Source organism: Lepisosteus oculatus, chromosome 3, assembly GCF_040954835.1.
Source record: "Lepisosteus oculatus isolate fLepOcu1 chromosome 3, fLepOcu1.hap2, whole genome shotgun sequence".
NCBI classification, from domain to species: domain Eukaryota; kingdom Metazoa; phylum Chordata; class Actinopteri; order Semionotiformes; family Lepisosteidae; genus Lepisosteus; species Lepisosteus oculatus.
The window spans coordinates 10,149,358-10,176,869 of NC_090698.1; the positions used below are offsets into that span (position 1 = coordinate 10,149,358).

General features: G+C 51.4%; 1 protein-coding gene across 2 annotated transcripts; it reads right to left on the reverse strand.

Moving 5' to 3' along the window:
• Positions 1–1,148: 1,148 nt before the first annotated feature.
• Positions 1,149–27,019, reverse strand: cntrob (centrobin, centrosomal BRCA2 interacting protein). 2 transcript variants are annotated; one of them, XM_069186733.1, is made up of 22 exons: positions 26,749–27,019; positions 25,188–25,551; positions 24,110–24,557; positions 23,630–23,714; positions 22,913–22,991; positions 22,642–22,798; positions 16,585–16,701; positions 15,954–16,070; positions 14,461–14,559; positions 13,377–13,592; positions 12,644–12,790; positions 12,272–12,405; positions 11,211–11,336; positions 10,625–10,784; positions 9,467–9,677; positions 8,927–9,289; positions 5,486–6,330; positions 4,546–4,645; positions 3,974–4,105; positions 3,714–3,852; positions 3,444–3,531; positions 1,149–1,441 (listed from the first exon to the last, which is right to left on the reverse strand). In XM_069186733.1, exons 2-22 carry the CDS (start codon positions 25,487–25,489, stop codon positions 1,313–1,315), a joined length of 4,194 nt encoding a protein of 1,397 aa, XP_069042834.1. In that variant the 5' UTR covers positions 25,490–25,551; positions 26,749–27,019; the 3' UTR covers positions 1,149–1,312. The 2 variants fall into 2 exon arrangements, with proteins under 2 accessions (XP_069042834.1, XP_069042835.1); XM_069186734.1 differs by lacking the exon at positions 3,974–4,105.
• Positions 27,020–27,512: the final 493 nt, after the last annotated feature.

Consider the following 27,512-nt stretch of genomic DNA (forward strand, 5'->3'; position numbering starts at 1 on the left):
TACGACTGGCTGTTAAAATACAGGGTTTGGCGGGATTACAGCCGTGATGATCAGACTGCAGGGATTAGCCAGGAGTGCGACAGAGTGAGAGCTGTCCGGACACGCTGATCTGAGAAACAAGCTCCAGAACGGACCAAGTCACGACACAGGCTGGCTGTACTGGCTTTGAAAGAAAAAAGTTACTGTTTCGTCCTTCTTGCGCAGAGGCAGGAGGCAGGTGGAGAGGAGAGAGAATTAAGAGGTCCAGGCTGACAGAGATGTCAGGAGCAGAGCGTCCACTTTGCTATGACTAAAATTTCACAGTCATCTGAAGAGTAAAACACAGCACCATCGCCCATACTGTCACACCTGACTGGACTGTAGACACTGCTAGAGCCACTGCTGTCCCTCTGCTCTCACACTCACCCTGAATTCACCAGCACACACACACACACTGTCACACCTGACTGGACTGTAGACACTGCTAGAGCCACTGCTGTCCCTCTCCTCTCACACTCCCCCTGAATTCACCAGCACACACACACACTGTCACACCTGACTGTACTGTAGACACTGCTAGAGCCACTGCTGTCCCTCTCCTCTCACACTCCCCCTGAATTCACCAGCACACACACACACTGTCACACCTGACTGTACTGTAGACACTGCTAGAGCCACTGCTGTCCCTCTCCTCTCACACTCACCCTGAATTCACCAGCACACACACACACTGTCACACCTGACTGTACTGTAGACACTGCTAGAGCCACTGCTGTCCCTCTCCTCTCACACTCACCCTGAATTCACCAGCACACACACACACTATCACACCTGACTGTACTGTAGACACTGCTAGAGCCACTGCTGTCCCTCTCCTCTCACACTCCCCCTGAATTCACCAGCTACAACCCATTTGTATCAAAACTAGATTATTTTGTTGACCAATATAGCCTTGAAACACAAACACACATGCAGACGAAAGCTCAAACAAGGTGCGTACAAACCAAGGAAAAGGACACCTGCTCTGGATGTTGTGGGTTCAAGTCCGGAACGCTTCACTCTCCGACTGTGACTGGGAATGGAGTGGTTATAGAGACCCAGAAAGGACTGCGCACGCAAGGAGCCTCTTTTCCTTCTTATTAAACATAAGGAAATAAGCACAAGTCTACTTATTCTCAGTAAAAATCACATTTATTAACATTTTAATTACAACTTGCTCAGCTATTATCAATAATTAATGCAGCAGATGAATAAAAAATAGAGATTTCTATAAAACAAGCAACTGAAAAAAGGTCTTTAAAAACTCCCCACCCCCTCCATCCAGCGCCTCCTGTTATCTCCACACTGTCCCCCTGGTGGGCTGTCCCATTTTGGACTGGGCTACGGCCTTCCGGACCTGTTTGCTCTGGCTCCTGTCGCCCCCTACTGGTCGAGCTGATGGGCCGCGACGCGCTGGTGGTGCCTGCAGATCACAGGAGAACAGTAACAGCAAGTAGAGCAAGCAGTGGTGGAAATTGTGGACTGACCTACCCGACTGCGCAGGGCTGGACTCCAGGTCTTCTCCGGCCCAGCAGACCTGAGAACCGGGCTGTTGTCTGTAAATTAGGTTATTAAGCCGATATGGGCTTCTAGCCCTGAACACAAACAAGAGGAGGGCATTCAGGCCATCTGGCCCATTAGGCAGTTAGCAGCTAAGTGATCCAGATTCAAATCCAGCCATTTCTTGAACAAAGACAGGGTATCGGCCTCAACAGCACCCCTTGTGTAAAAACGTGCCTCCGTTTCTGAGTTTTAAATGCACGTTTTAATAGTTTCCACTTGTGTGGGTTGATTGCTGTGACAAACCTCATTCTGATATTATTATACAGTGCCTTGCACTTCTTCAGTCCCATGCACAGTCTTGTTTTATTGCTTTAAAGTTTGTACTCACAGCGTTTTGAAACAGCAATTCATGGGTTGTGTACACAACCTACTCCACACATTTAAAGTAAAAAAAGGAAAATGTATACGATTAAGTTCGAGTAGGGGGCTGCGTCAGCAGGTGTAGGCTGCAAAGGAGCAAGTAAAGGTTTATTCCTGTGCTGAAAAGAGAAGAAAGGAAACACGAGGCTCCACAGCCGAAACGTTGTGTTTCCTTTCTTCTCTTTTCAGTGTGGAATAAACCTTTACTTGTTCCTGTATACGATTAATATGAAGGAAAAATGGAAAAGTCTTTGTATGCCAACACTGTGCTATGGTAAACCTAAATTAATTTAGGTGCACTTAACAAACCACACAATTAGCTGAGTGGCCTCTGCAATAATCCTGGTTCAGGTGATTTCCGGACAAATGAGGAAGGCTCGCCCTCCGGCATCTCGACCTCACTACAGGCCATGTGGAACCCAGAGGCGACCTGGAAGTAGTCCACAGAGAAAGCAGCAAGAATCTGCATCTCCGGTTTGGAAGCTTCTGACGGGAAGGTCGTGAGAGATTGGCAAGGGAAGAGGCTAAAGATCTGCGCCTGTGGCTGGAAGGTTGCCGGTTCAAATCCCGCAGCCGGCAGAGGAATCCTACTCCGTTGGGCCCCTGAGCAAGGCCCTTAACCCCAACTGCTCCAGGGGCACCGTACAATGGCTGACCCTGCGCTCTGACCCCAAGCTTCTCTCCGTGTCTGTGTCTCATGGAGTGCAAGCTGGGGCATGTGAAAAGATGAATTCCTAATGCAAGAAATTGTATAGGGCTAATAAAGCAACATTATCATTAAACCTGACTTGGTGCATCACTCGGTCATGACCACCATACTGTCGAGCACAGTGGCAGCAGTCTGTTCTAGTTCTGCTTCTCATCTGACTGATGGGAACACAGATGGAGCAAAGTCCTGGCAGGCAAACCTGCTTCAGACCTATAGCTGGGACAAAACACCTTCCAGCAGGACAATGACCAAAAGCAGGTGGCCAGTTCTACACAAGACTGGCTAAGAACAAAAGAAGCAACTGTCCTTGAGTGACCCAGTCAAAGTCCCAGCTTGAATCCTAGTGAGAATGTGGGAAAAACCTCAAAAAAGCTGTCTGTGTGTGATGCCCGAGCAACCTGAGAGAGCTTGACCACATCTGCCAAGAACAGAGGGCACAAATGGCACCAAGCCAGCGTGCAGAGCTGGTAGAGACTTACTCTTAGATATCTTCAGAATGATGAGTGAAATATGATGATAAATATATATGTATCATTGGGACACCACAGGAAGGATCTCAATACTTCTGCAAGTACTGTTTATTACATATCAGTTTGGATATTAAGGCAAGGATCAAACACTCCTAAAACCGTAAACAGATTCTCAGCTTTCACTGGGAAACGTCTGAACAATCCTGTCCCCACCACCCTGTAAAAAACCTAAAATCAGAATTTTTTTTTGTACACTCTCAATTCCAAATAGCTAGCTGTCATCGATTCGGCTCGTCCCCCAAACATCTGGAAAAACAACTTGCCTCTTTCATCACACCCTGGCTCGACTGGAGGCTGTGGGATCTGCGCGCGGCCGGAAGACATACACTCCCCCCCTCTCCCTGGGAACACCTGCGAAGAGAGAGAGCCATGAGCCGTGTTGCTATGAATGTACTGGCTGCCCTGGCGACGCCATCAGTCCGTCCCAGGTCCTGGAGCTGGGACTGTGAACACTGGCTGCTTCCAGGGATGATAAAAGGCGGCCAAATGCAATTCTAAATGCCACCGCAATCAAGAGCCTCCTCTCTTCTCACCTGGCAGAGTCGACGCTCCGGAGGTAAGTGAGGAGGTCTTCCAACGATGGCGCTCCTCTGCTGGGTTGAGAGTGGCACTGCGTCAGGAGGCGGGAGAGCTGTCCAATCTGCTGTGGGGAGAGGATACCATCCACTGGACCTGTAAAAACACCATACACACACCACTGTGACACTGAAGACACTGACACAGCACTGTGACCCTGCAGACACTGACACAGGGCTGTGACACTGCTGACACTGACACAGTGTGTGTGACTCACCAGCGGCCTCACAACTGGTCTCAGGTGGGGAGCAGTGTAGTTTGGTCTTGAGGACGCTGGAGGAGGGGTGGAGGCAGGGGGGAGGGTGTCCTGACACTGACTGTCCTGTGGGCTGGGGTCTGACACTATCCACTGAAGGGGACAGACACAGAGAGGAGGAGCAAGAAAAATAGGGGTGAGGAGGAGAGATTATTATTCTTATTATTATTATTATTATTTGACAGGCTATTAATGGGGGAGGCAGTTTCCTCCCCCATTAGGATTGGGAGCTCCTGATTCTGGCAGTAGTGGGAATTCTGGGATTAGATTAGTTTTTTAGGGAAGAACGTTTGTCTGGAGTATTTCTCCCAGTGCATCAGAAAATGCATTTCTCTCTGTGTTCCTCCCTATTCACAGTGGGAGTGTAGCCTGTTTTCCCTGGACAGCCAGGACTGTCTGTGTCCAGTTTCTATGTCCAGGCTGTGGTCACTGAGCCTGTCCTCCCTGGCTGTGTCTCATCCTGGTCAGTATGCGTCGTCTTTCAGACAGCAGACCTGACCAGCAGGCTGAGCAAGCAAAGCTCAGCTCTGTACCTGTCTGCCTGCTTGGGGACTCCTCCGCTGTGGATGTCTCTCTCTGTCCTGGTGCGGGCATCACGGAGTCCACTGGCTCTCCAGGCGTGCGGTCCAACAGCTGACAGAGGGACAGGGAGAGCAGGGATTAAACTGTGACAGGCCTGAGATAGTCAGGTACATTAACATTGACTGGAAACTAATGAGTCACAGAGTGACTGACAGAGCCAAACCAAGAGGGAGAGAAGGGGTAATAGCACATATACACTTACTGAGCAGATATTACTGCACCATACAGACAAAGAGAAACAGAACAAAGGACAGACAAACACAGAGAGAGACAGGGGATATAACACATACAGTACACGCTTACTGAGCAGACATCACTGTACTACACAGACCCACAGAAACAGCCAGCGACAGACATACAGAGAGAGAGAGACGGGGGTTGTAACACATATACAGTTCCAGACATGTACACATACATATATAAATGCTAGAAAACCACCAGTCTTACCGAGCGGAAGCAATTTGCCACGGAGGAAGGGGCTTAAAGTACTACACAGCAAGATGAGAGACTGATCCCTTACAGGGATCGATTACAGGAAGCGTCTGGCTGCAGCTATGGTAGCGAAAGGTGGTTCAACCAGCTACTGAGGGGACATTAACTGTTCCACACAGGAACAAGAAAATCTGAAAAGGGGCAAATACTTCTCCCCAGAGCCATACGCTTACAGCAGGGTGCGTGTACTGCACAGAGACAGTGACAGAGGGAAAAACACCCAGACATACAGAAGCTGGGAGGCAGGGCGACAGGGGGTTAGTACATCAACAGCCTGGACACTTCACCCTGACTTACTAAAGTCTGAAACAGAACGAGACAGACAAAACCGCAAAAGAGATGGAATGACAGGGAGAGAAAGTGATAAAAGACAGACAGGAAGGCAGGGACAGGCCTCACCAGCTGGATGTAGTACTGCAGCTCGCTCTGCCGGCCCTCCCTGTCCCACTCCAGCAGGGGGTGCACTTCGTCGAGCTCCAGGCTTGGGCCACCAACTCCTGGGGGCCCCTGAGGGGTGAGGACTGAGCTGCAGCCACCCAGCCCCTCCTTGCCGCCTCCTGCCCTGGCCCTCTGCAGGCCCTCTGTCCCGCTGCTGTGTCCACTGAGCTGTTGTTTAATCCTGAACCCACTCTCCCCCTCTCTCTCCCTGGCAGTGCTGGTCCCACTATGCCCCTGTGTCCACATTTGTGTTGTTCTAGAGGTGTTCCTGCCTAGTGACCCGGGGCTGTGCGCACTTTGTCCCTGTTCAAATCTGAACCCACTGTGCCCCTCTCTCTCCCTGGCGGTGCTGGTCCCACTATGCCCCTGTGTCCACATTTGTGTTGTTCTAGAGCTGTTCTTGCCTAGTGACCCGGGGCTGTGCGCACTTTGTCTCTGTTCAAATCTGAACCCACTGTGCCCCTCTCTCTCCCTGGCTGTGCTGTGTCCACTGTGTCCCTCTCTCTCCCTGGCTGTGCTGTGTCCACTGTGTCCCTCTCTCTCCCTGGCTGTGCTGTACCCACTATGTCCCTCTCTCTCCCTGGCTGTGCTGTACCCACTGTGTCCCTCTCTCCCTGTCTTGTGCCCTTGCTTCAGTAAGTCCGTGTTGTTCTGGCTGCTCTCTCCCAGTGATCCTGTGCTGTAGCCACTGAGCTCCTGCAGAGACCTGTGCCCGCTGTGCCCCTCTCTCCGTCTCTCTGCACTATACCCGCTGTCTTCACCCAGGGGTTGCTCCACCAGCTCCTCCAGGTCACAGCTGCCAAGCGCTGAGAGATAAAGAATGAGATCAGTGACGTAGACAAAGAAACTGATATGTACTGAAAGGCACTAATTACAAAAGCAACAAACACTATCAGTTCCAACAGTAGCGTTTTTTAAGACCTCTCAGTATACATACACACCCGGACTACATACTGTACATAGTGGTTCAAGGCCTTGGTCCTGGAGGAACACCATCTCTGCTGAATTTTACAGTATATCAGCTGAGGTCTTCATCACAGGCTGACTGACTCAGTTTTGAATTATGGGAAGATTAGTGATTTAAAACTCTTTAAACTCTTACAAAAGACCACATGGTATCTGTAATTAGTACCATACCATTTTCTGAGGTTCAAAACTGCCCTCATTTAGATGTGCAGTCACATGCATAAGTATATATATATAGAATCACTCGTGTTGTGGGCGTGTCTGATACAGAATCACACGTGTTATGGGTGTGTCTGATATACTTTCACTCGTGTTGTGGGCATGTCTGATACAGAGACACTCCTGTTGTGGCTGTGTTTGACACAGAGACACTTTTATTGTGGGTGTGTCTATGTTATTCCAGGAGCATGGCTGGGAACCACTGTTGTACACATTGTACACAACACACTGTATACACAGCACAACTGTGGTGTATATACAGCACACTGTACACTTGCTGAAGAGATACTGGACACCTCCTACATATACATTGTACATGTGATGCGTACATACACTGTATGCACTCGACACCTGCTCTATATACCACACCCCTAGTACACACACATACCGAAAAGTGCTGCATGAACTAAAGCAATAATACTGACTGTACTGACTATAGCCCTGCTGTACGTGTGCATATATCCGTATATGTACTAGTATGTCGTGTGCACCCTTCTCCTACTCTACTCAATAAAACATAACCCCCCATAACTGAGCCTCCTTTAGTTCAGGGTCCTGTCAGCCTCACCCCAGCAGGCAATGGAAAGAGGTCATGCAGTTATACAAGCACACCCCCCCCCCTCCTCCCCATGCTGTGCGGCGCCCCCTGTGGCAGGGAAGTAATTAACCACAGGAAGGAGGTGGTTACCCCTCGCCCCAGGCCAGGCCTGGTGAATTTCCCTGTGGTGGGGATTCCCACTCTGGTAGTGTACGTGGTCTGTCTGGACAGAGCCTGCAAAGCCTGTGGCTCCCCAGGAGCCGGGCAGGAGGGTTCACACAGCGTGGCCTGCAGTTGCAGGGCTCGGACTAAACTCCTCGACAGTGAGGGGCTTGTGGGAGTCAGCACTAGGCTTCAAGGAGCACACAAGAGGCTCACTGTGAAGTGAAGGGGCCTGTGCCGAACACAGCCTGAGCCTCACACACCTGACAGAGGGGGAGAGGCAGCAAAGGAGAAAGGTCTAGAGAGAAAGACAGGGACAGGGATAGGGTAGAGAGAGACAGAGACAGACAGGCACAGGGGGAGAAATACTGTAGAGACAAAGACAGGGACAGAGGGAAAGATTTAGACAGGGACAGAGAGATAAACAGAGGGAGACAGGGGGAATGATACAGACATGGACAGAGAGAGGGAGAAAGGGACAGTAAGAGAGATAGGGACAGGGGAGACATAGAAACAGAAATGGGAACAGAGAGAGGGAGACAAGGACAGAGGGAAAGATAGACAGAGACAGGGACAAAGGGAAAGACAGATATAGAGAGACGGCACAGAAGCTGAGATAAACAGGCAGAGAGAAAGAGAGACAGAGGGAAGGAGGCAGGGGGTGAGCGGAACAATTCTACAAGCCAGCACCAGGGGAGGCCCTCTTCAATTAGCTGTGACATTTCCAACGCGCCCCTGTCAGTCTTTGATGTTTGTATGAAAAGCTGCGCTTTTAGTCGTCCTAATTGAGATCCCTCCCACAGCTTCAAACGCACGCGGCCCTGGACCCCCCATCACACACACCCCACCGCTGTCGCGCACAGCTGTTCCGCACAGCTGCTTACACAGGCAAGGGGCTGTCAGAGCCCACAGCTGTGCGTCCATCCCCAAAGTCACAGCTCAGCGTCAGAAATCCTTATCCAGCTCCTCAGAGGAGCGAGTGATCCCTCTTCTAAATTCATTGATCTTTCTCATCCCCGCCAGCGTCCAACTCCTTAGAGTCACAAGAGGCCAGTGGTCTCCAGGAGTGCCAGCAATCCCATCAGGCCCACCAAGACTGACAATCCCAAAGGTTTAATGGGTAACTACTACGTTAGTGTTACTGTCAGCCCCACTTCCACTGCTGGTGCTTCTGAAACCACAGATCACACTCAATAGCCATCCAGGGGGTCTGGCTTGCAATGGCATCAGTGAGTTCATTCACAAAAGCATCTCGGATGCCACTGGCTCGAGAACAGGCATCGTGGGTAAGCAAGTCAAATGCACGACACACAAGAATTCAGGCACAGAACAGCTTTGTTTCAGGTACAAGTGGCTGCTCTGTGAGACTGTATGGGGTGTTCAGCTGGACAAGTGTGTTTTATAGGTATTTCTTCAGTGTGAAAGTGTGTGTTTTCAGGATAAAAGTGTGTGAATAAGTGTGGAAAGAGAGTGTACTCTGAATAAACCTGTGTTTAGTACACAGGGCTGCGACTCACCTGTATGAACTGTGTCGTCCAGGTGTGGCTCCAGAGGACGGAAGCTCTGATTGGTGGGAGAGAGAGTGTGGAAACTCTGATTGGTGGTGGCAAGGGGCTGAAGGCTCTGATTGGTTGGGGAGAGAGGGTGTAAGCTCTGATTGGTACTGGAAAGTGGGTGGAAGCTCTGATTGGCTAGGGAGTGAGACAAAAGAAAGCTGAGGTCCTGGGAGGTATGCAGGAGGCCTGCTGTAGGGGGAGCTGCTTTGCTGATGTGACCTCCTGCAGAGTCTGGAGCGACTCCTCCACATCTCTGCCCTTCCCTTGGGGTGGGCAGGGAGAGCTGCACTGTGGCATGGAGAGGGATCGCCTTGGGGAAACCCACTGGGGAAAAACACAGAGAGAGAGAGATGAATTCAAAAAAGGCGCTGCACAACACAGTACTGAAAGTAAAGAGGAAGAAAGAGTGAAATTAGGGAGTGAATGGTAAAGAGGGAGGGAGGGAGATGCGAGAGAAAACGACATAGCAGGAGAGGAAAGGTCTCGCCTGGCTTGCTGTACCTGTTTCTCTCTCCCAGCTGATGGCCCCTGTCCTGTCTGATGATGCAGCCAGCAGAGCTGAGCGGGGCCCAGTCTTCTCCGCACTCTGTGACCTCTTTAGCTCCTGGACCTCCGCTTCTCCCAGAGGCCTGCCGGGCTGCAAATCCAGTCTGTCCCACAGCCAGGACTCAGAAGACAGGAGCTGGGCCGGGTCAGATCGGGACTCTTCTCCCTGACATGAGAACATCAGCTCAGTGTAATTTACGCGACATTTCTTTCTTCACACCCCACAAAATTCAATCTGGGTGCGTCTAGGTAGTGGTCGTGAAAGGGCAGAGGGCACAAGGGCAACAGGAACTGCGTTTCTGTCATCCTGCTCGCTGGAGCTGCTCAGCAGCGAATCAGGAGCTTGCACAGAGCTCGTGCCTGACCTCTGGCTCCTGTCCGCAGCCTGCAGGTGAAGACACTGCAGTACAGTGTAAGATCTAGCGCTGTCAGGAATTTGTAGGGCACCCAGGACCACGGTCAGGGCACCTCATGTCTCCAAAGTCTCTCTTTTGAGGCCCCCTTCAGACACCCATCTGTGTGGACTCTGCATGTTCACCCTATTGGGTTCACCCCAAAAGACAATCAGGTGAGGGTTTTTGGCTACAATGAGTTGTCCAGCCCTTAGGGGTGGGAGAGCTTGCTCCACACTCCTACAACTATTTGGGTAAAGAAGTGCCTCCGGTCCACGGTTTTAAATGTCGTTTTGCATAGTTTCCACCTGTGACCTCTGGCTCATGTTTTTGTTTTTGTTGATGCAACATGTCTTAGCTATTTTGATATGTCAAGCTATAGTCTCATCAGGTTTTCTAAAAAACAAACTCTATTACAGATCCCACCCTGCTGAATGCATCAGAGGACTGAGGCCCAGGTCCATGCTGCAGACGTGTCAGTGCCAGTGATGTAATCGGGCATCAGTGATGTAATCTGTTTTGGGTATGAGATGTAATATCCCACAGAAAAATGCATGTTATCATATTTACTCATCATAAAATGTTACAGCTTTAGTATGACAATTCACAAGAACACAGAATCTTAAATCTACTGAGGCACCCGATATCTTGCCCATGAGATGTTAAAGGTTTATCTGTTGTGTCTGCTAAGCAACACTGTTTTTGCTGCATTTACACACACCTGACTGTGGGGGGTGCTCTGAGCAGCCAGCAGCTTCAGGGCCTCGGCCCAATGGGAGCGCAGCAGGCCCTGCAGTCTCGACACCAGCTCTGTCCGCTGGATCTCTAGTTTCCGCCTTGCGGCCTCCACCCTCAACACCTCCTCCTGCTTCTGGGACAACCTGCAGACAGGAGATAAAACTCAGACGCACGGATAGAGTAGAGACAGACATAGAGACGGTCACTGTCAGACAGTTAGTCTGTCATAAAGTCAGACAGTCAAACAGTCACACTGTCAGACAGTCTGATGGTCAGATAACCACAGATCAGACATTCCCAGGGCAGAATGTTAGTCTGTGTTATTGTTAGTCAGTTGCATGGACAGATGGTTGAACCTCCACACCTGTCAGATAGTCAGACGATTACTCAATCACACTGCCAGATGGTCAGTCACTCTCACATTCAGATGGTCAGATAGTCCAACAGTTAGATAGTCACACAGTCAGATAGTCACACAGTTTGTCAGACTGAATTAGTCCGTCATATAGTCGTATGGTCAGACATCCACACAGTCATTTGGTCAGACAGTCAGTCATTAATGCAAGTACTTGTTCTCGTAGTCCTCGGTCAGCTTGCGTAGCTTCTCCTCCCTCTCCTGCAGCTCTGTCCTGAACTGAGCTAGCTGAGCAGACAGTTCTTTCTCGTGCTGTGTGCTGGCCTCCAGCATCTGCTTCCTGAAACACAAGAGTCCCCTGTGTGAATGGCAGCAAGACCGCACCTGTGTGTCTCTCTTTCAGACAGTACCTGTGTATCTCTCTCTCTCTCAGACAGTACCTGTGTATCTCTCTCTCTCAGACAGTACCTGTGTATCTCTCTCTCTCAGACAGTACCTGTGTATCTCTCTCTCTCAGACAGGACCTGTGTGTCTCTCTGTCAGACAGGACCTGTGTGTCTCTCTCTGTCAGACAGGACCTGTGTGTCTCTCAATTCAATTCAAGGTGCTTTACTAGCATGACCGATGGGTACAATCAGTGTTGCCAAAGCAAATAAAAATAATGAAATTCACATGAAACAAAACAAAAAATAAAAGTAAAATAAAATCTACAGACATTTACAAACATTTACAACAACGACATATCATAAAATATTTACATATACTGTAGACAGATGGAGCATTATTGGGAGACGGACTCACTGTTCCTCAGGCTGTGACAGGAGGTCACATACTGGGCTGCCAGTTCAATTGAGTTCCCTTCTCCCTCTCCCAGTAGGATTGGGACCCGTTGTGATCCTGGCAGGTGTGGAAACTCTGGGATTAGATTTCTGAATTTAGGGAAGAATGTCTCTCTCTCAGACAGTACCAGTGCGTGTCTCTCTCTCAGACAGTACCAGTGCGTGTCTCTCTCTCAGACAGTACCAGTGTGTGTCTCTCTCTCAGACAGTACCAGTGTGTGTCTCTCTCTCAGACAGTACCTGTGTGTGTTTCTCTCTCAGACAGTACCAGTGTGTGTCTCTCTCTCAGACAGTACCTGTGTGTGTGTCTCTCTCAGACAGTACCAGTGTGTGTCTCTCTCTCAGACAGTACCTGTGTGTGTGTCTCTCTCAGACAGTACCAGTGTGTGTCTCTCTCTCAGACAGTACCTCTGTGTGTCTCTCTCTCAGACAGTACCTGTGTGTCTCTCTCAGGGCAGCTGTGGCCTTGGTGTTCTCCTCCTGTATCTGTTTCAGTCTCTCTGTCACCTGCTGCTCCACCGACACCTTCAGCTCCACCTCCATCTTGGTGCGCTCCGCCTCAAAACGCGCCTGTGTTGCACACACAGGACACACACACCCTCACCATGAGATCCTCTGCTCGAGCCCCACACGTGTGTACCCCACCCCCACTCTGCTGTGCTCCTGTTCTTCCACATCCCCGGTGGCCCCGAGTGTGTGTGCTGAGGATGACCGGGGATAACCCCTTCCAGAGACAGGCTGGCCAGGTCATTCGGACACACAAAGAGCACCCACACCCCTGAGACGCAGAGAGGGGCTCCGGTCCCACCTCGGCCAGCGCCCTGTCCATCGCCGCGCTGTCCCGGGCCCTCTGCGCTTCCTCCAGCTCTCTCTCTGCACGCTGCACCTCCTCCTGGACTGACGCCAGGACCCTCTGGGTGTCCTGGGCCCGCTGAGCCTCCCGCTCTCGGCTGGCCTGTGGGGAGACGGGGAGGGCGTCAGTGCGCAGTAAACACACCGTGCCCTGCAGTGACCTCTTGCACTGCACTGCAATCAGCTGGAGTCTGCACCGGACTGAGTGCACTCTGTGTTCACAGTGTAGTCTCAAATTGCTAGAATCCAACAATACATCATATTGATCAACACTGCACTACACTGGACTGTTACTGTAATACACCATACTGATCAATACTGCACTACACTGGCCTGTTACTGTAATACACCATACTGATCAATATTGTAGTACACCATACTGATCAATATTGTACTACACTGTATTGTTACTGTACTACGCCATACTGATCAATACTGCACTACACTGTATTGCTACTGTACTACGCCATACTGATCAATACTGCACTACACTGTACTTACTGTACTACACTATACTGATCAATACTGCACTACACTGGACTGATACTGTTATGCACCATCCTGATCAATTCTGTGTTATACTGTACTACACTGTACTGTATTGTACAGTGTACCACACTCCAGTATACTGTATCATACTGTGCTACTCTATGTCACACTGCACTGTATCACACCCTGCATGGCCATACCTTCTCGTTATCGAGCTGGGCCATAAACTCTGCCTCCTGCCGGGCGAGGCGGTCCTCCAGCTCCCTCTCCCTCCTGTCCCAGGATGCTCTGTGCTGGTCGAGGCTGGCATGTGCCGCCTCCCTGGCCCTGGTGGCCTCGTCTCTCTGCTCCTCCAGAGCCTGGCAGCGCCGCGCCACCTCCTCCAGCCTCCGGGAGAGCTCGCCCACCTGCTGCTCCTGGGGAAACACAGCAACCGCTGCCGTCATGGCGACAGCCATCATCTCCAGGACAACCTCCAGAGGGACCAGCCGTTGTGCAGAGGGGACAGGCATGTGTGGGTTTCAATGATGACTGCTCACAACGTACCGAAACGAAACACCGAACACGACCATGACGTTGACCCGCCTGCTGTGCTCGCGCAGGGAGAGGAAGAGGAGGGGCCTGCAGGCTCCTCCGACACGCCCACGCACGCCCAGGAGATGGAGTGCCACCTAGAGGAGCACCACGCCTGTTGTCTACGTCACCGCGACCCAGCGAGAAGCCCGTTTCCAGCCCTCACCTCTCGATCTGGGTGCCCCAGGGCTCGTGACATGACACTTACAGCTCAGCCTGCACTTGGGACAATGGGAGCCGAGAAGACCATCAGGAACAACTTACAAGCGACCCCTTTCTTCAGAAACAGGTTTAGGGTGACCTGGCGCCCAGGTTTCCACCCTGCACCTGAAGGACCCTGAGACCAGCTGACCTCTGACCCCTTCCTCAGCAACTGGCATCAACACTGAGCCAGACTCTGGCTTCTCCTGCCCTCAGTCTGGGTGGGAGTGTAGGTCTCTGGGCCCCTGCAGGACAGTGTCGCCTTCTCTCTGGCTGGGAGAGTCTGATCCAAGAGAGGCGAGGCTGGACACAGCGCTGATTGCTACTCATCCCGAGAACAATAGACCTTCCTCTAACTGGACACTGAGCACGGACACAGGCCTGTCCTGGGACAGGGCTCTGAATGCTACTCATCCTCAAGACGGCTGCTAGCACGGCTCAGTGAGTAAGCTAGGCAGGGCCACACGTGCAGGTCGCTCTGGAAGCGTGGCGGTGCCATCCCTCACTCACCAGCCGCTGGTTCGTGGCCTGCAGCTCTTCAGCCTGCCTCTGCTCGCGATCCAGGGTCTCGGCGGCCTGGGCCAGGCTCTCCTCAAACCGTGACAGCATCTGCACAATCGCACACAAACCCGATCAGACCTGAGCAGCACCACTCGCTCCCGGCTCACAGTGTTCACTCTGAGTTTCAATCCCAGAATTTCAGAAGCTGAAGACCTGATCTTTACAGGTCCTAAAGATAGACAGACAGGTCCCATGAGAGTGGACAGTGAGGGACAGACAGGTCGCAGTAGAGTGGACAGTGAGGGACACAGGCAGACATGTCCCAGTAGAGTGGACAGTGAGGGACGGAGACAGATGGGTACCAGTAGGGTGGACAGGGATGGAGGGAAACAGACAGGTCCCAGTAGGGTGGACAGTGAGGGATGGAGACAGATGGGTAACAGTAGGGTGGACAGTCAGGGACACAGGTAGACAGCTCCCAGTAGAGTGGACAGTGAGGGAGACCGACAGGTCCTGGTAGAGTGGACAGAGAGGGAGACAGACAGGTCCTGGTAGAGAGGACAGTGAGGGAGGGAGACAGACAGGCCCCAGTAGAGTGGACAGGGAAGTATACAGTTTGTGGAAGACAGGGGAAGGTGTTAATGAAGCGCCCAGTTGTGTAGATGGATGGACAGAGGGACAATCTGATGAGAGGGTCAGACAGAGAGATGACCAGACAGACAGTCAGTGCTGTTGTGATGGGCACAGAGCTGACCAGATGGACAGTCAGTGCTGCTGTGATGGACAAACACAGAGCTGGCCAGACGGACAGTCAGTGCTGTTGTGATGGACACACACAGAGCTGACCAGACGGACAGTCAGTGCTGTTGTGATGGACACACACAGAGCTGACCAGACGGACAGTCAGTGCTGTTCTGACTCACACAGAGATGACAGACGGACAGTCAGTGCTGTTGTGATGGACACACACAGAGATGACCAGACAGACAGTCAGTGCTGTTGTGATGGACACACACAGAGATGACCAGACAGACAGTCAGTGCTGTTGTGATGGACACACACAGAGATGACCAGACAGACAGTCAGTGCTGTTGTGATGGACACACACAGAGATGACCAGACGGACAGTCAGTGCTGTTGTGATGGACACACACAGAGATGACAGACGGACAGTCAGTGCTGTTGTGATGGACACATACAGAGATGACCAGACAGACAGTCAGTGCTGTTGTGATGGACACACACAGAGATGACCAGACAGACAGTCAGTGCTGTTGTGATGGACACACACAGAGATGACCAGACGGACAGTCAGTGCTGTTGTGATGGACACACACAGAGATGACAGACGGACAGTCAGTGCTGTTGTGATGGACACACACAGAGATGACAGACGGACAGTCAGTGCTGTTGTGATGGACACACACAGAGATGACCAGACGGACAGTCAGTGCTGTTGTGATAACCAGAGATGACCAGATGGACAGTCCATGGGCTCCCACCTCCTGCTGCTCGGCCTGTGCTCTCTCTGCAGTTTCCTTCTCCTCCTGCAGTCGCCTCGCGGTGTCACTCTTGTCTGCCTCGTGCTTCCTCCAGCCCTCCACCACCTTCGCCAGCGTCTGGGGCACCACAAGCCAAAGGTCAAGAGTCACAATTCTCCTAGACCTCTGATCCCTACACACACACCCACACCCCCCCAAACCTAAACACATCCCCAGAACCTAAACACACACCCACACACTCCCCAAACCTAAACACACCCCCACACACCCCGGCCCTACAAACACCCCCACAACACCCCAGACCTAAACACCCTCCCCACACTCCCCCCAACCCTAAATACACACTCCAAACTTAAACACACCCCCAAACACTCCCCAAACCTAAACACACCCCCACACACCCCCATAACACCCCAGCCCTAAACACACCCCCACACACCACCCAAACTTAAACACACCCCACACACACACCAAACCTAAACACACCCCCACACACCCCAGCCCTAAACACACCCCCACACACCACCCAAACTTAAACACACCCCACACACACACACCAGCCCTAAATACACCCCCACACACCCCTGATCCTAACCCCACACACACCCAGTCTTTGCCCAGCCCTGCCCACCTTGTCCAGCTGCTCAATCATGATGTCCTTCTTCCTGTCAGCGGACACAGCGAGGGCCAGCTGCTGCTGCAGCTCCAGAGTCTTGTTCTGCAGGGTCTGGATCTGCTGCTCGCGGTGCTGAAAGCGTGGAGACACTTGTTACTGGCACGCTTATTCCGACAGCTATTACTATGTTATACTGTAATATTACCGTATAACATATTTATTTACTGCAATACTGTTTATTACTGTTACACTGAACACCACTGTAACAGCTATTACTGCAATACTGTTTATTACTGTTACATTGTGTATTACTGTAACAGCTATTACTGCAATACTGTCTATTACTGTCACACTGTGTATTACTGTAACAGCAATTACTGCAATACTGTTTATTACTGTTACACTGTGTATTACTGTAACAGCTATTACTGCAATACTGTTTATTACTGTTACACTGTGTATTACTGTAACAGCTATCTCTGCAATACTGTTTATTACTGTCACACTGTGTATTACTGTAACAGCTATTACTGCAATACTGTCTATTACTGTTACACTGAACACCACTGTAACAGCTATTACTGCAATTACTGCAAGTGTCTTCAGAGTGTGTGTCTTCAGTGTGTGTGAATCACAGTAAGTGCAGGAAGTGTCTTCAGTGTGTGTGTATCACAGTGTCTTCAGAGTGTGTGCCTTCAGTGTGTGTGTATCACAGTGTCTTCAGAGTGTGTGTCTTCAGTGTGTGTGTATCACAGTGTCTTCAGAGTGTGTGTCTTCAGTGTGTGTGAATCACAGTAAGTGCAGGAAGTGTCTTCCGTGTGTGTGTATAACAGTGTCTTCAGAGTGTGTGTCTTCAGTGTGTGTGTGTGTGTGTATCACAGTGTCTTCAGAGTGTGTGTCTTCAGTGTGTGTGAATCACCGTAAGTGCAGGAAGTGTCTTCAGTGTGTGTATCACAGTGTCTTCAGAGTGTGTGTCTTCAGTGTGTGTGTATCACAGTGTCTTCAGAGTGTGTGCCTTCAGTGTGTGTGTGTATCACAGTGTCTTCAGAGTGTGTGCCTTCAGTGTGTGTGTGTATCACAGTGTCTTCAGAGTGTGTGCCTTCAGTGTGTGTGTATCACAGTGTCTTCAGAGTGTGTGCCTTCAGTGTGTGTGTATCACAGTGTCTTCAGAGTGTGTGCCTTCAGTGTGTGTGTATCACAGTGTCTTCAGAGTGTGTGTCTTCAGTGTGTGTGTATCACAGTGTCTTTAGAGTGTGTGCCTTCAGTGTGTGTGTATCACAGTGTCTTTAGAGTGTGTGCCTTCAGTGTGTGTGTATCACAGTGTCTTCAGAGTGTGTCTTCAGTGTGTGTGTATCACAGTGTCTTTAGAGTGTGTGCCTTCAGTGTGTGTGTATCACAGTGTCTTTAGAGTGTGTGCCTTCAGTGTGTGTGTATCACAGTGTCTTTAGAGTGTGTGCCTTCAGTGTGTGTGTATCACAGTGTCTTCAGAGTGTGTCTTCAGTGTGTGTGTATCACAGTGTCTTTAGAGTGTGTGCCTTCAGTGTGTGTGTATCACAGTGTCTTCAGAGTGTGTCTTCAGTGTGTGTGTATCACAGTGTCTTCAGAGTGTGTCTTCAGTGTGCTCAGAGCAATTAGCCCCAGTCAGTAAGCAGATTAGGCAGATTGGCTTCTAAAACCAGTGGCTCTGTGCAGAACCTCAGTTCAGATCCCACAAGCCGCTTACAGCCATGTGAGCCTGACAGGCAGGACCTGGACATCGGCGGGCAAGGTCACAACAGCACACAGCAGGGACAGGGACGCAGAGGGGAACACAGGAGGGGGAGGGAGCAGGAGGAGAGAAGGAAGGGGAGAAGGGTGGGACAGTGATGCAGGAAGGGAGCACAAAGATGTGACTTAAGGGGACAGAAGGAGACTGGAGAAGAATAAGGAGAGGGACAGAGACAGAGTGACGAGGAGAGGATGAGAGTGAAGCAACAGGGGAAAGTGAAGGATGGCCTGTAGAGAGGAAGTGGAGGAGGGGGGATAGTGAGGAGCCAGAGACACTGCGTCATTGCTACGCTTTCAGGAAGTCAACTCTACCTGCTAATTCAGCACTAAGAAGAAAACTAATTTTAAATGTTTTAGCTGGGGCTGCTGACGTAGAGTACAGATTAGTAGCGAGCAGCGTCACAGCAGCTAAACATGGACCAGCCCTAGCCTGAGGGGATCGTGCCAAAGGGGTATCAGTCACTGAGCCCCGCTGCGGGGACATCGGTCACTGAGCCCCGCTGGGGGGGGGGTATCAGTCACTGAGCCCCGCTGAGGGGGGGGTATCAGTCACTGAGCCCCGCTGGGGGGGGGGTATCAGTCACTGAGCCCCGTTGTTGGGGGAGGGGTATCAGTCACTGAGCCCCGCTGCGGGGGGAGTATCGGTCAATGAGCCACGCTGGGGGGGGTATCAGTCAATGACCCCCGCTGGGGGGGAGTATCGGTCAATGAGCCACGCTGGGGGGGGGGGTATCAGTCAATGAGCCTCGCTGGGAGGGGGGTATCAGTCAATGTGCCCCGCTGGGAGGGGGGGTATCAGTCAATGACCCCCGCTGGGGGGGAGTATCGGTCAATGAGCCACGCTGGGAGGGGGGGTATCAGTCAATGACCCCCGCTGGGGGGGAGTATCGGTCAATGAGCCACGCTGGGAGGGGGGTATCAGTCAATGTGCCCCGCTGGGGGGGGGGGGGTATCGGTCATTGAGCCCCGCTGGGGGGGTATCGGTCATTGAGCCCTGCTGGGGGGGGGTATTAACATTAAAACTGGATACAGACTGACCTGACTGCCCAGAGTAGACAGGCTCAGTGACCACAGCCTGGACATAGAAACTGGACACAGGCAGACCTGGCTTTCCAGAGAAAACAGACTATACTCCCACTGTGAGTAGGGAGGAACACAGAGAGACATGCATTTTCTGATGCACTGGGAGAAATACTCCAGGATTAGACAAACATTCTTCCCTAAAATAACTAATCTAATCCCAGAATTCCCACTCCTGCCAGAAACAGAACAGCTCCCAATCCTAATGGGGAAGGAAAGCAGCAGTCAGCCTGTCTTATAATAATAATAATAATAATAATAATAATAATAATAATAATAATAATAATAATAATAATAATAATAATAATAATAATAATAATAATGTCACTTGTGTTGAATTTGGATTGGAGAGCGGAAGGGAGTTAGTGGAGGCATGGGAGTGGGCTGGTTTCCTCCTCCAGCACAGAGAAGGGTGAAAGAAAGTGAGAGAGGGGGGATGAGACTTCACATGGCCTGTCCTGCCTCTCTCCTCCCTGCTTTCTTAATGCGCTCTTAGTCAAAGCTTGTTACATCACATCTCTGCGGCTCAGCGGGACAGCGGGCAGCCCAAAGCCGATTTCAGCACCGCCCGAAAGTCAGGTGACTCCATTAAAGATATTGGGGCTGCTGAGAGCAGCAGCCTCCCGGGACTAATCCCACAGGGATCACCTGGAAAGTCTGGAATTACCATTGGTGGGAGACGGGGGGAATGTGAGAAGATTCTAGCGAAAATTCAGGTCGGGAAAGCGGGATGGTGGGAAACGTGCCCATACAGGGTGCCAGTGAGATGCCAAACTGCAAGACAGTACACACTCAGAGCACACAGCAGGCTGACGCTGCCCCCTGGTGGATACCGGTGATGGCCGTGCGCCCTGTGGCTGTGCCAGGTTTGGTCTCTCAGCACTGTATAATGGCTGATGACTGAATGTCTGGTCTAGAAATAACCAATACTTTTTCTAATTTGGACCTCTTGCCTCTCTTAGCTCATTTATACCTGCTGGGAGGCTCAAGGCTCTCTTCACAGTCATACCAACAGCTCAATCCACTTTACAAGCACACTGGAGCAGAGCTGCTTCCCCAGGGTTTCATAGTGTCATACTATTTGCCCCCAGTGTTTATGAGTATCATACTATTTGCCCCCAGTGTTTATTAGTATCATACTATTTGGCCCCAGTGTTTCGCAGTGTCATACTATTTGGCCCCAGTGTTTGGCAGTGTCATACTATTTGCCCCAGTGTTTGGCAGTATCATACTATTTGCCCCAGTGTTTGGCAGTGTCATACTATTTGCCCCCAGTGTTTATTAGTATCATACTATTTGGCCCCAGTGTTTCGCAGTGTCATACTATTTGGCCCCAGTGTTTGGCAGTATCATACTATTTGCCCCCAGTGTTTGGCAGTATCATACTATTTGCCCCAGTGTTTGGCAGTGTCATACTATTTGGCCCCAGTGTTTCGCAGTATCATACTATTTGCCCCCAGTGTTTGGCAGTATCATACTATTTGCCCCCAGTGTTTGGCAGTATCATACTATTTGCCCCAGTGTTTGGCAGTGTCATACTATTTGGCCCCAGTGTTTGGCAGTGTCATACTATTTGGCCCCAGTGTTTGGCAGTATCATACTATTTGCCCCCAGTGTTTGGCAGTATCATACTATTTGCCCCAGTGTTTGGCAGTATCATACTATTTGCCCCCAGTGTTTGGCAGTATCATACTATTTGCCCCAGTGTTTGGCAGTGTCATACTATTTGCCCCCAGTGTTTGGCAGTATCATACTATTTGCCCCCAGTGTTTGGCAGTATCATACTATTTGCCCCAGTGTTTGGCAGTGTCATACTATTTGGCCCCAGTGTTTGGCAGTGTCATACTATTTGCCCCCAGTGTTTGGCAGTATCATACTATTTGGCCCCAGTGTTTGGCAGTATCATACTATTTGGCCCCAGTGTTTGGCAGTATCATACTATTTGGCCCCAGTGTTTGGCAGTATCATACTATTTGCCCCTAGTGTTTCGCAGTATCATACTATTTGCCCCCAGTGTTTGGCAGTATCATACTATTTGGCCCCAGTGTTTCGCAGTATCATACTATTTGCCCCCAGTGTTTGGCAGTATCATACTATTTGCCCCCAGTGTTTGGTAGTATCATACTATTTGCCCCCAGTGTTTATCAGTATCATACTATTTGCCCCAGTGTTTGGCAGTGTCATACTATTTGGCCCCAGTGTTTGGCAGTGTCATACTATTTGCCCCCAGTGTTTGGCAGTGTCATACTATTTGCCCCAGTGTTTGGCAGTGTCATACTATTTGCCCCAGTGTTTGGCAGTATCATACTATTTGGCCCCAGTGTTTCGCAGTATCATACTATTTGGCCCCAGTGTTTCGCAGTTATCACAATATTTGCCCCCAGTGTTTCGCAGTATCATACTATTTGCCCCCAGTGTTTCGCAGTATCATACTATTTGCCCCCATTGTTTCGCAGTAACATACTATTTGCCCCCAGTGTTTCGCAGCGTCATACTATTTGGCCCCAGTGTTTGGCAGTATCATACTATTTGCCCCCAGTGTTTGGCAGCATCATACTATTTGCCCCCAGTGTTTGGCAGTATCATACTATTTGCCCCCAGTGTTTGGCAGTATCATACTATTTGCCCCCAGTGTTTCGCAGTATCATACTATTTGCCCCCAGTGTTTCGCAGTTATCACAATATTTGAACTCCAATTTTTGTAGTGGAAACTACGTGGAAGTGCATTTACAGGAGAGAGCGGGAGGCACTTCTTTATACAAAGAGTAGTGGGGGAGTGGAACAAGCAGCCTGGCCATGCTGGTGAAGGCGGGTGACCCTGGGAACAATTAGCTACTATTCAGCCTAACGAGCTGGATGGGCCGCATGGCTCTCTCGTCCGCCATCTCGTGTCCTGGTGTTGGGAAGAGGGCAAAGTCTGCAGACGTACGAAACAGAAGCCCCCGCGTGTCTTAAGTAAGAGGAGGGAAAGGTTAACAGAGGGAAGTTAAGTAGTTAAGTAGTAGTAGTTAAGTAGATTTGTCCCCCCTTTCCTTACAGGGATAAGGCAGGGCCTCTCTCCTGAAGCCCAGCCTGCTGCTGCTCCTGCGGTCTCCAGCGCGGGCAGGGAGGGGCAGGAGCAGCAGGGAGCGCCAGAGGAACAGCAGGAGAGGGCCCGGAGTGGATCGGACTGCTGGGCCACTCTCTCCTGCTGTCCCCGAGTTTTAGGAACGGGACGGCCTGTACCTTGCGCCTCGTCCTCTCCCTCTCCAGGCTTTCCCTCAGCATCTGGGTCTCCGAGGACACCGCTGCCCCGTCCAGCCGGAGCCGGGAATACCGCGGGAACAGCTCCTCCAGACCGCTGGCCGACAGCGGGGGCGACACCTCCGCCAGGGGATGCACCCTGAGGGGGGGGGGGGAGGAAAGGTTTCAGCTGGGAAGACGAGCGACACGTCCCGCTGCCAGACTGCGCATCGACACGAGCGACACCTCACCCTCGCGGCTCTGCACGGCTCACCTGAGCAGGTTGGCTGTGCTGTCGCTCTCGAAGGAGTCCTCCTCCCACCTCTCGCTGGCCCCAGGAGCAAGGGCGCCCTCTGCAGGACAGAGTGAGGGCTTGGTCAGCTCGAGTGGCCAGGGGTGTACAGTACAACTCCCACACATGTCTTTAAAGCACTGAGCAGAGCCCACACACGAAGCGAGCAGCAGAGAGTACTCGATCCCAATCGAAGAAGTGCAATGAGCACTTTAAACAGAGCGCACTCTCCCCTGTCTCACCTCTGTTCATCAAGCCCTCACAGGAGGTGTGACTCAGCTGGGTGCCTGGGCTCTGGAGTGGCCCTGCCTATCTGCAATGCTCTCGCTCACCATGGGCTCTGCTGCCACACCCTGGTGGAAGGCATGAACTGCACCCCTGTTTCCCAGAAGACACACGCCTGGCAAATCTTCGCTGTGCTCGAGGGTTCGATCGGCGTGGTGCAACAGCCTGCCACTCACACGATCAGACCAGCCCCACTTCCATGCAAGGGGCCTTTTACACCCTGTCCCTCTGCACACAGTGCTAGAGCTGGGACCGGGCCGGGGTGGTTCAGGAGCAGGCCTGGCACCCAGGAGGGGCTGCGTTGCCCTGCATGCCCTGTCTGACCTCAAGGAAGGTACTGATCCTCAGGGACCGGGCGCTGACCGCCTGCCCAATGGCTCGCGATCGCTAGCGCTGCGACACAGAGATACTCACGAGAAGACGGATCGCCGGACGTCCCGAGGATGGCGCGCAGGTGCGAGCGCACGGACTCCATGTCCATGATGTGTCGCGTTCCGTTCTGTTACCAAGAGGAAGATGACAGCTGTGAACACGCATGCACAAACCCATGCAAAAATATCCAAATACCAAAAAACAACCACACAAATATACACACAAACCACACACCGATATGTACACTCACGCACGTGAGATTCCCACAGAACAGCCCAGGTAAGGGGGTGATATCCTGCAACCAGTCAGCAGTAGCTCCCTTACTGCTAGTGCGATTGCAAGAGGCTATTTATCACTTTTTATAACTGCACTGTCTCTGAGTGGACACAGCACTCCAAGCAGAGGGGTCTCTGACAGATCAGGCGGTTTTACTGCCTCAGTATATACTCCACTCCGCCCTGACTCGGGTCTCCGCTGTCTCCTGCTGAGGGTACAGGAGTCAGAAAGACGGCGCAGGCTCACCACGGCCACCGGCGCAGTGGCGCTGTTCTCCAGCCCGGCCTGCAGACTCTGGCTCAGCTCCTCAGCCAGACCCCCCGGGGCGTGCCGCGCCGCCCCCCCTCCCACGGGACTGGCTCTCCCTGGCAGGGCCGCCTCTGGAGACGGGCAGGGGGAGAAGGGAGAGAGGGACGAGGCCAGGTGCGCAGTGGTGGGGGTGGAGCCCCCCAGCTTGCCCCCAGTGCCAGGAGCAGGTCTCTGATGATCAAAACACAGGGACGTGCCCTTCCTCCGACCTCCCTGACTGGCCAAAGACTGGGACTCGTCACTCCCCCAGTCCCCCTCATTGGTTGAGGGGAGGGGCGTGTCTTTCCTCCATGCTCTGTGATTCGCTGACGTGGTACTGGGAATGTTCGAGGGCGTGTCCTCGTCTTCGTGGAGCTCAGGGGAAGACAGCCTGAATGTCACCTGCCTAGAACACAGAACATCACTGCTCTTAATTTCCCATACTGCCAACATACTGAGCAAACTGTTTAGAATTTGTATATATTTATAATAATAATCCCTACACTTATATACCACTTTTCTGAACACTCAACTCAAAGCACTTTACAGGTAATGGGGACTCCCCTCCACAACCACCAGTGTGCAGCCCCACCAGGATGATGTGACAGCAGCCATAGTGCACCAGTACACTCCCCACACACCACCTACCAGTGGGGAGGAGAACAGGTCGATGAAGCCAGTTCATAGATGGGGATTATCAGGAGGCCATAATTGGTAAAGGCAGGCAGGTGAGCGCCCCCTACTGGCCCCACTAACATCTCTTCTAGCAGCATTCATAGCTTTCCCAGGTCTCCCAGCCTGGTATTGGCCAGGCTCACGCCTGTCAAGGATCAAGGGGTTGCCAGCTGTGAGCTGCAGGGTGATAAAGCTGCTGGCTATATCATACAAATAAAATGGCTCTTTGAGTTCAAATGTGCGTAGGAGGTTAGCAAAAGCCTAGCTGTTCCATAAAAACAACACCACTGCAGAGCAACAGATTCTGGTCCACCCAGCCAGACCCAGGGAGAAAGGAGAGCCACAGCCACAGAGGGTGTACCTGGGTCTAGGTCTGTCGCTGTGTGCTGCGGGGGTCAGAGCAGGGTCGTGACCTCTGCCCTCCAACGCCCGGCTGTCCTGGAGCGAGGCGTACAGGCGTGCAGTCACCTCCCGGGAGGCGGTGAGCGAAGGGGAGGGAGAGGGGGGCCAGGAGCGAGCCAGGGATGGAGAGAGGCTGGCCGGGGGGAGCCCACGGCGAGAGGGGGAGGAGGAGGAGAAGGAGAGGCGGGGCGAGGGGGGTGCTGAGGTGGGCAGGGGCTCCACATCACTCATCAGATCCTCGTTCTTCAGGCAGGCGGCCATCACTGGAGTTCCTCTGTCTCTTTCTCACAGGTCCAGGCCACCTGGCAGTCATTCACTCCTCCCTGCCACACACAAAGAATTCATACAAAAAAACTGTTATTACATTACATTAAGAGCCCGCCAGTCGCGGATGTCTCGTATATACTGTACTCATGAAGCAAACAGGCAGGTATTTTCATATTATCCCTATCACTAAAATATATAAGATAGAGTGGATCAAGCTGCTGTGGAGTGGGAGTCAGACTGAGAGACTGTAATCCTGGAGTGGATCAAGCTGCCGTGGAGTGGGAGTCAGACTGACAGCACTGTAATCCTGGAGTGGATCAAGCTGCTGTGGAGTGGGAGTCAGACTGACAGCACTGTAATCCTGGAGTGGATCAAGCTGCTGTGGACTGGGAATCAGACTGACAGCACTGTAATCCCGGATTGTTCCAACCACTGTGGAGTGGGGGTCAGATTGACACCACAGAGTTTAGGAGTTAAATCTGCCAGCAGGCTCCAGATGGACTTCATCATGTGAGACAGCACTCTCACAATGAATCAAATGAACACAAAGGCTTGATCCTTAATTGTTTTCTGTACTGGTATTACTTCTTACTTAAGGCCATGAGATAAAACCCTCTAAGGAAAAGCAGTCTTGAGTGTTGTTGTTGTGCACGATCTGATTGCATTGGTATTTATTCTCCAGCTGTCCAGGAGACGAGTCTTCCTTTGGACAGGGTACGGACACGGTGACTGACGCCGATTAGGTGTTGAGATCTTCGGACGACAACGAGGAGCATGAATCGAGCGACTTCATCTAGCATGGCTTTTTAAATACCAAGCAAACTGCCTTCAGCTTAAGCCAGCTAGCCTTTCCCCGAACTGTGCTCCCATAACCCCAGAGACACGGTTCACAGATGCTAATCACGACAGATGCGTTTTCAGGGGCACCCGCGGCAAGCCCACGGTCCACGGACAGGAGTGGGACCCGTGAAAAATACAGATGGACCTTCATCTAACCTCGCTGTCAGGCGGCGAGACCTTGAACAGGAGGCACTGCCTGGATGTTGCTCATTTTACTTACAGTTTGCACCTCGGGATACAAAGTTTTTTTAAAAAAATTAAAACCGCAGTCCCTCCTGCCTCAGGACAGCCCAGGTTCGGGATCAGCTGGCAAACAGACCCGGAGTGGGTGGACCGGACTGCAGAACCATGGAGAGACTCTGATCCACCAACTCAAAACTTGCAAAGACTTGACGTCTTTATTGATAACTTACCGCAGGCTCTCTGGGTAACTCCGTTTGATTTCTAAAACGTTGAGAAATCAGCACAATTCCTCTCGGTCTCTTAATACTCAATCACTATGCCAGGTCCGTTGAAAAGAATGAAAAAAACTGAACCGTTTTCTGAGACGGTTCTCGGGTGAACACCCTGTCGAAAAGCTGCCGCTTAAGAAATGAAAAAGACGGGATGGAATTCAGTTGAGACCAAAACACAGCACAGCCTCCCCACTTTCAAACGCGCCATGGCAACCGCGCCACTGGTGCCGTCATCAACCGGCGCCAAGGAAAGCGGCAATCTTCCCCCTCTTACTCTGCGCAAAGAGCGTAGTGCGAATCCTAGGTTCGAACAAAGCGGTGTTTTACGTACGCAGACTGTGTTTACGTACGCAGGCAATGAATATTACGGTTAAGAAGGAAACGGAAAGTGCGCGGAGTTCAGAAAACAATATGCGTTTCTTTGTGTATAAAGTTACAAAATCGTATAATAGTCGGTAGTGTTGTTGTGCAAACGAAAAACATGGAAGAACTCAAATAAAAGTGAAAAGGTTTACATAAGAATGAAACCGGAAATACATTATCACATCTGTAATGGGGTATGAAAGACGGTAGAAATTAAATTACAGAAGTGCAGAAGTACAAAAAAAGACGACTGACATGTAGGAAAGGCCTTCATTTAACATGAAAAACCTGGCAAAACACGGTCTGCGTCGAGAAACATGACGTCCAACTAAACTTGTTTTACTGACAGTTGCAGACTA

Bases quoted from the DNA above. Each gene is read 5' to 3' on its own strand.
- cntrob (XM_069186733.1), bottom strand. From the start codon at position 25,489: ATGGCCGCCTGCCTGAAGAACGAGGATCTGATGAGTGATGTGGAGCCC. The intron at 22,992-23,629 runs GTGAGTATCTCT...TCTGTCCTGCAG, and splicing joins GTCCGGCGATCCGTCTTCTC to AGGGCGCCCTTGCTCCTGGG. The intron at 4,106-4,545 runs GTACAGAGCTGA...TGTCCCCTTCAG, and splicing joins GTCCCCAAGCAGGCAGACAG to TGGATAGTGTCAGACCCCAG.